Genomic DNA, 8,388 nt, shown 5'->3' with positions numbered 1-8,388 from the left:
ACTTGAGCAAGCGAGCAAGTTCCAAGGTACCGATCATCTCGTGACCCTCAAAACTCTCCACGACCACCTTTTTTAGTTCCTTTTCTTTTTTTTTTTTCTTTTTTCTTTCTTTTCCCTCCTATAGGGTGTATAAGCATGAGATGTACCCAGGGTAGGCCTCGATATTCCTGTTTCCCATCCGGTGCTCGCGTTGAGTGGACACTGAGGTACAGAAATGGCATCTGAGATTCAGGTTTCTCGAAGGGATGTCATGTCATTTGCGTGAGGCATTGGGCAGCCATCCATTTAAACCCAACCACGCCATGATCCCCAATAACCTTGATCTGGCCCTTGCCCGAAACCAAAGAAGGATCGATTCAAACAGCCGGCAACCGAGTCCAACGTGACATTTTCCACAAAGTATCCCGAGTGGGGTAACACATGCATCCGTTCCGACGATGTTCTGCTCTTCAGACACGCGACTTATATCGAAGCAATGTTTGAGTGGAGATGAGCTGGTTCACGGTTTGTATCGATGTTGGTTTTATTTTGGATCTTTCCCGAAGATTCACGTCCTCGTGTTGTCATCTGTTGGTGATGATTGCCTTGTTCTCAGTCATACGTGATGGCATGCCTTGGAAGTTGTTCATATGTCGACAAGGACTGAACATAAGGCTGATAAGTTGCCCATGCCGAAATACACTTACACCACGTGAGACTGAGACATGACTCGCTATCATGATCCTACACTGAAAAATTGGCGACCTACCATCTTGTACGATCCCCGAATGATGATCTGGATGTACAACGAGCGCTGTGCAACTCGGTTGTCTACAGTCATCAGACTGTATGAAGCCCTGAGTGTGTTTACGCAGGCATCGACGTACCGGGGTGTCCTAGGGAGGCAGATGCTTTCTCTACACTACAATAAGCCGGCTATTTGCAAGAAAAATTCAGTCTTGTTCTTATTAGATCCGCTCATTGACTTGACCTGACCAGGAATTGATTTTCATTTTACGAGGATGAGCAAGACACCTTCTCATCTGCCTGTGGAGACCCGCTTGGGGTGCTGAGCCTGGCAGTCGTCCAAGACTTTGAGCCTGGACTGTAATATTAGACTTTACATGAGTAGTCGTCGTTGCCTAAAGTGTGGGCTCACATACGCAGTAAACTGCTCGGAAACTTCGCACGTATCAGAGACACCGAAGTTTGTGATGGGGATGTTGATTATTTATTAAACCTCATCATTCATAAAGACTACCGGATGACACAGGCTCACTGAGATGGCCCTCCGACGCCCCTGAAGGAAGTCAAACTTTACTCTCGAAATCGGTTTTCCTTTCATTTCGGCAACCATCTGCATGGAATGTTGGAGAAGCGTTCAAGAAGAAGAAAAAGAAGGGAAAAAAAAGGGGGAAAACAGGCTCTGCATCCGCTCAGTCACCACTTAGGGCTAGAGCCCGAGCAGTTTAGGGCAAGTCGAACGAAGATTAGATTCAGATCACCGTGATTCAATCTGCAAGCAACCTGCCGTACTCTTCTCACTCTTCCGTAGACAGCTACTTGCCCAATCATCGCATCGCGATATATCAACGGCAACGTCCGTGGTTCCTTTGTCAAGATCTGCCACAGCTGATCTGAGTGAGCTGGCACCAGTGATGATGGGTAGCCTGGTAGAAATGAGGCTGACAAGAGGCACGACTGCGGCGTGGTAACGATGATCACTTTAGGATTTCGAGATAATGATAGATAGGCATTTGGTTGTGGTCGATGGAATGTGAGGAAGTAGCGAGGTTCATCGCCATATGTTTGACAAAGGCAAAATTAACCGAGAGGAAGAAAGACACGATGGAAGAAAAGTAGAAAATGAACTTAATCAAGACACTACAACCACCGTTCGAGGACACCACCTCAGTCTGGCCTAGTCCAATTCGGTCGTCCCATTTGCCGCAAGAGAAAGTAAGACAATTGGAATATGCAACGAAAAGCGAACAACCGCTCATTCGCCCCATTCACACGACGGTTAACCGTCGAAACAAGCTCCCACCATTTGTACTCTTCATCTCTGATGTACTACCTTCTTCTGTCCTCGCCGACATCTGCATATCCTTCATGGATATCTAGTGGACGTGGTATGCCTACGACATGGTATTGCGCTTCCAAATTTACTTGAAAGGTACATGAGGGCTAAATATATATATACCGAGTTGAACCCGCAAGGCTAGCTACATACCTAATTGGATTATTCACAATTTCTCTTTTAATGGCTACCACTACACCTACCATCTTGGCTAATGGAAGATTATGAATTTGGGGCTGATATAGTCCAAGCGAATACCCTGCCATGGGATTAAAGGGGGCAGGAGCGATTGAGTGGCTGCTCGGTGTTAATAAAGAGTACGGTCCTACAAACGTTAAAAAGAGCTGAGATGTAGAAACGAAACGAAATGTCAATATCACTACCTTGCTCATCTGTCCGAGTAAAACTCCCGGCTTCAAGATCCATCAGTCATGGCGTGACATTCTTCAGAATCATCAGCTCCCATAACATCACACACACATCACCAGTTAGCACCCGGCTAAACTCAAGCCAAAGACCCCATAGGATCCCACAACGGCAACACCACCGGCTCCTGCTTCAACACATCTTTCACCTCCTTGCTCAGAAAATCCACATCCACCACCGCCTGATACACAAACTCATCCATCCATCCATCACTCATCACAAACCACCCCTCCTCGCCCACCCCCGTCCCCCACGAGTTCTGCACCCGCCACCTAGCCGTCTTGTTGGTTTCCTCATCCAGGTGCACAGCCGTCAACACCATCGCATGCGTCATCAGACTCTCGCCTGTCCGCAGTCTACTCGCCTTATCAGCGCCCAACAACGACACGTTAAAGCCCAGCTCGTAATCAATCAGATCTAGATCCATCACCCCCGCTACGCGATCGCTGAACTTGCCCACGTCACTACCGAAGAAGACGGGATACCCGGCCCTGAGCATGCTCACGCACGCGGACTTGAGCGTGGCCATGTCCACGTTGATGTACGTGATGTTGCGCCCGCCGACGACGTTACCGAGGCGGTCGACTGTCATGAGAGTAAGAGGTGGGTGGCGCGGGTCGTGCACGAGGGAGACCATGCGGCTGATGGTCGACGAGGTAAGACGAAACTTGGGCGAGTAGATGTCCTGAGCAAAGGCTTTGGGTGTGGAGCGGACAGTGCGCGCCTTGCCGGAGCGGTCGACAAAGGACCAGGTGAACTCGCCGGTGGCCGAGGGAGGGGGGCCAAGGGTGAGGGTGAGGATGGCGTGGATTTCTTTCATCATTTTGGCCTTTGTGTTGCTGAGGGTTTGTTGGGTTGCCGTGCCGGGGTTGGTGGAGGAGGAGGAGGAGGAGGAGAGGAGCTTGCGCAGGACAAGGGCGTATTCGCGCAGCTTGGTGAAGATGATGCTGTTGATGACGCTGCTAGAGCTGGCGTTGAAGGAGTCCGGGTACAGCGTCTGCGGGACGAGGCCGTATTTGTCAACGAGATTGTAGACCATGTCCCACTGGCCGCCGTCGCTGAGGGGCTCGTGAAGTAAGCGCTGCACGAGACGTGAGTCGAGGTCTTGGTCGGCCGTGGAGATAATCTGCTCCAGGAACCAGTTGCTCTTCTCAAGCTTGTCCCAGAAGAAAAGGTAGGCTTGCGAGAGCTCGAACTGGTCGAGGTTGTACTTTTGCATCAGGGCAACGCGGAAGACGTTGGTGCTCGCGAAGAGCCAGCAGCGCCCGCTTTGCCGCTGGTTGGTGATGGGACCCCCTTCGAACGGGATCTTGATGTTGAATACCTGCTGCTCCGCGATCTTGACTGCGCGTGAAAGGAGGACATCACGGGGGTTGGCGGCGCTCAGGGCGGACAGGGCCAATCTAGCGAGCGCAAGGTATCAGTAGGTAAGCTTGATCTTACTTAGTTAATGACGTCTGGAAGTACTATCCTACCTGTTCTTGGGGTCTTCCAGAAGTGTACCCTCCCATTTTGAGACTGTTGAGAAGGAGAGACCTTCTGGCGTACGGTTTTTGGTAATGCCTGTGATCGTTCCCTTCTCACCTATGAGCCCATTCTCAACATGGACGTATTCATCGTCCGTGGTGTTAACGGCTTTCTCTTCAAAGGGCATCTTGGACTGCGAGGCACCCATGATGTCTGTGGCTGATGAGCTCTAGTAATACTGTTTATTTTGGTGTGTTGATCGAGTTCAAACTCCAAATTGTCACCCTTGGAAATACGGGAGCAGGAAAGGGAGCTGGAAAGTCATGCAAAAGATACGGGATCCGATTTGTATGACAGTCATCCGGTGTTTGGCACGGACTGAGTCCCTTGATAGCCCGAGGCCCGTACCACTTCTGCCACTCTCACCCTTTCAAACGCGGGGGTATTTGGAGAAAGAGGTCAAGGCTTCTCCTCATTGAGAAGGTGGTTCGAACCAACTCGTAGTGTCGCATGCCGTGAGGGGCTGCTTATCAATGACCCGCGTTCAGCTTGCAGTCGTGCGGCACAGCAATCTTTCTCCCACTATCCAAAGGAGCGAATCATTTTCTTTCCTGGTGGTTGCTTCGATATGTCTGTCTTGTCCTTCAAGACGGTTCAGGATGAGATGACCGGAGACACGGGCTGACCGGACACAACTCAGCTTCATCCCCGGCTACCACTCACCATCAAGACTTTTGGCTCTCTTATTCGTTGACGTGGATTGGCTCTCTCATTGGTTGGCACGTATTGACTCTTGTTGACTAGTACATCGACAAGTTCGACTTATAAAAAGGAGACAAGACACGATTGGTTAGGACGATGATCTTCGAATTCTACCAATCAGAAGTCGAGGACGTCGCTAGTCTGATGCACCATGTTTGTTCGACACCTCAAGCGAGATCAAGCTGTAAACAAGATGTGAACTGACCTTTGGCACCAGAACAATGCAGTCACTTTCATTCAATTGCTGTTCACACACAATCAATTGGAACAAGACGAAGCGGGTTTTTTTAAGGTTGTATTACTGACGACTCCTTCCATTACAATTTTCATATACATGGATGGGGAGGGAGCATACTACCAGTACAAATTATCCAACCCATCTTCTAGACGCGCGCAAAAAATCAGACCCAGCATCAGAGAGACCATATCATAACATCCAAGCAGCCCTTATTAACCCAACCGTGTGTCGTGTGTTCGATTCCAGGAAGGGCGAAAGTCATATTATTGAACGGATGACGGAACCCCCGATTTAGAGGCGGGAACCGTGGACGACCTTCATGTCGACGGCCATCTCGCGACCGTGGTCGGAGACGACGAGGACACGGACGGAGCCGCGGCCAGACTCGAAAGCCTTCTGGAGACGGTTCCAGAGAGAGCTCTGGTCAATGACGGGGAGGTTCTGCTTGACATCGCCAGTCTCGGTCATGGCGACGATGGAGCCGTCCTGCATGTCGAGAACACGGTACTGCTTGAAGACGGGGCCGAGCATGGTCTGGACGACGACGCTGGGGGCAGGGTTGGAGACGAAGCTGGACTCCTCATGGAGCTGCTTGGTGAAGAGGTCGACACCGAGGTAACGGTGCTGGCCAGTGGCGGCGGAGGTGGAGATGCGGATGACCTGGCAAGGGCGGCCCTGGAGGATGAGGATATCGCCGAGGCGGATGTGGTGGCAGGGGATGGTGACAGTCTGGGAAGCAGAGCCGGTGCCAGTGCCGGTGGTGGCACGGGGCGCGGCATCAGCCTCAACGTGGCCGTGAGCTGTGTTGGGGGAAGACATGGTCAGCTTATTGTTTTCAGAAGACAGACAGACAGTCGAGTCAAAGTGTCTGAAGGAAGGATGAAGAATGGGGATGGATAATGGATGATGGGTGCTTACCGTCGTCGTCGTAGTAGCCCATTTTGGAAGATGTGTTGTTGTTGTTGGAAACTTTGACTAGAGAAAGTTCGTTTTCTTGGATGTCGACAGTGGACTCGCTGTAGAGGCTGGGTGCCTTCTTATGAGCCGGACGGTAGGTGGGGAAGTCGACGGTAGTCTCGTCGACAACGATCTTCTCCTTGTAAGAAGTGGATCTAGGGGGTGCAGGGAGTGCAGGGAAGTCGACAGTAGTGTCGTCGACGTGGGTGGACTCCTTGTGGCTGGGACGGTAGCTAGCGACGTCGACGGTGGAACCGACTACGTGACCTTCGTTGTGGTAGGCGGGCTGGAACTTGGACCGGTATTGATGCTCAGCAATGTCGATAGCGCTGGCGCTGTCGGAGGATTGTTGATGATGAGAAGAGGAGTGGTGATGATGAGGCTTTTCGAAGGATGGTTCAGAAAAGTTGTGACCACTGGAGGGATTTGCTGGTTAGATATAGGCGTAGAGAACAGTAGAGACGAGCAGATATGAGAGGGCTTTGAGAGGGCTGGGACCCGAAAAGGGGACTTGGTACAGTAATTTTCCCGCTCCGTCCCTTGATCGTAAGTGGACCATGGAGCTAATACAAAAAGGGGAATGTTTAAGAGGCCAGGGGGGTCTGCCGCGCCTAACCATGAGCGGTGAAGCAAAAAAGCAAGCTCAGCAGCTGGTTTACGAGCTCGCCAGCCCCTAGACCGCTCCAGCTAGCCATTTTGCAACGCATTCGCGCGAGACCCAGCCGCTTATACCAGGGGTCTACCAGCTGGACTGGTTTGCAGCTCAATGTTACCACCGCGGAAGCAGACACACGCCAGCAATCCCACCTGGGGCCTGCCTGAAAAAAGCGAGTCCGGTTTCAAAACGGAGGCTGGAAGGAAAGGACGGAACGGTAACGGGATGTGGAACGCAAAAACGGATCTTGCACTAGGATAAAAAAAAAAAATAAAGAACGCAAGAAAAAAAAAACAATCAACTCACCTGGTGTGCGAGTGCACATGAGTGTGCGAATGGTGCTCCTGAGGCTCCAGAGGATAGTGCGGCGCGTGGTGGTGGTCGTTGTGCTTGGGCTCGGGAACGATCACCGGACCAACGTGGGAGCCATGGGAGCCGTGGGAGTTGTGACCATGGTTGTGGGTATGGATATGCTCCGTCTTGTGCACCTCGACGATATCATGGTGGGAAGAGTGGTGGGAGTGAGGACGGTGAACCTTGTCAATGAGGTGGTGCTTGTGGTCCTTGTGGTGGTGTTCCTCGTCCCTGGCCGAGTGAGCGCGGTGGATGTGGGGGAGCTTGTCAGTGAGGTGGTCAATGAGGTGGTGCTTGTGCTCCTTGTGGTCCTCCTCCTCGTCGTGGTGGTGGTGGTGGTGATGGTGGTGGTGGCCCTCGTTCTTGTGAAGATGAAGGTGAGGGATATGAGGTGAGTGAGGCTTGTGAGAGTGATGCGAATGGTGAGAGCGGTGCGAGTGGGCGCTGGCAGGGCGATGGTGGTGGTGATGCTCCTTGTGGTGATCTTCCTTGTGAACCTCCTCCTCACGGGTGATGTGGATCTCCTCCTCGACAATGCGCTGCTCTACACGGGGAGGCTGAAGCTCATGGACAGCCGGAGGGACGGGAGCATGATGGTGGTCCTCATGGCCGTGGTCATGGTGAGCACCATGAGCCGGCTTGGTGACCTTGACCTCAACCTTCTCGTGAACGTGCGTATGAGTCTGAATGCCCTTTTCAGGTTCCCGGTACGTAGCCGGGAAGATGCTGAAAGGGACGGGGACACGGGCCTCAAAATCCAGTTTGGCGGTTTTCTACGGCGCAAGAGGCAGTCTTTCCTATCAACCTTTCGATATACGAAAGATTGATGAAAAGAATGACTCTGGCTTCTCTATGAAAAGAAGTCGATTGACGTAGGTGAAGAAGGCGGTCACTGTGCGACCCGTCTTCTTGGACTCGGATTCAGTCGATTCCTCTGCGAAGAGGGTATAGAAAAGGATGGGGATTCCGAAGTTGTTGTGGTTGATTGTGAGTGGCCGGATGCTGACTGGGGAAGATGGTAAGGAGAAGATCAAGACTGCCAAAGCTACCACGAGCAAGGCCGGTTCAAATAATGAGCGGAGTGTGCGTCTGGGGGAATTACGGGACCACCGTTACCGATTGTGGGAGGTGGTTGGCCCGGCCTTGTAGGGAGAATCACAAGCAAAACAGGGCGATACGGAGGGAGACGGAGGCTCGCTGAGCCCCGCGTGGGCGTCGACGACGGCGATGTGCATCTGAAGTGCGGGAGAGTTTCTTGGGGAAATGGAGATGGGGGGTCTAACACTCCAGAGGGGGGGGTCCTCCAATGGGATCGCTGGCGAGCGGTGTGTGACAAGACAGATTCGCTGGCGAGAGAGCTTCATTTTCTGCCAAAGCTAGGTAGAACTGCCCCTGGGGGATAAACCTCACTCAACCCCAGGCCTCAGCTACGCGGATCGCGTGGATCTCATAGCAGCGGGAGCCTCTGAA

At 52.2% G+C, this 8,388-nt stretch overlaps 2 protein-coding genes across 2 annotated transcripts; both read right to left on the bottom strand.

Moving 5' to 3' along the window:
- Positions 1 to 2,268: 2,268 nt before the first annotated feature.
- NEUTE1DRAFT_125878 (uncharacterized protein) lies at positions 2,269 to 4,232 on the bottom strand (the record flags this gene model as incomplete). Its single annotated transcript, XM_009857715.1, has 2 exons — positions 2,269 to 3,888; positions 3,961 to 4,232. The coding sequence occupies 2 exons, from the start codon at positions 4,158 to 4,160 to the stop codon at positions 2,565 to 2,567; spliced, it is 1,524 nt and encodes a 507-aa protein (XP_009856017.1).
- A 726-nt stretch (positions 4,233 to 4,958) lies between these two features.
- Positions 4,959 to 7,933, bottom strand: NEUTE1DRAFT_71886 (uncharacterized protein; the record flags this gene model as incomplete). The annotated part of the gene is made up of 3 exons (XM_009857714.1): positions 4,959 to 5,752; positions 5,871 to 6,325; positions 6,871 to 7,933. 2 exons carry the CDS (start codon positions 5,890 to 5,892, stop codon positions 5,244 to 5,246), a joined length of 531 nt encoding a protein of 176 aa, XP_009856016.1.
- Positions 7,934 to 8,388: the final 455 nt, after the last annotated feature.

The sequence above is a fragment of the Neurospora tetrasperma genome (genome assembly GCF_000213175.1).
Source record: "Neurospora tetrasperma FGSC 2508 unplaced genomic scaffold NEUTE1scaffold_81, whole genome shotgun sequence".
NCBI classification, from domain to species: Eukaryota; Fungi; Ascomycota; class Sordariomycetes; order Sordariales; family Sordariaceae; genus Neurospora; species Neurospora tetrasperma.
The sequence above is the reverse complement of the archived record's forward strand: the minus strand, read 5'-3'. Positions and strand labels throughout refer to the sequence as shown.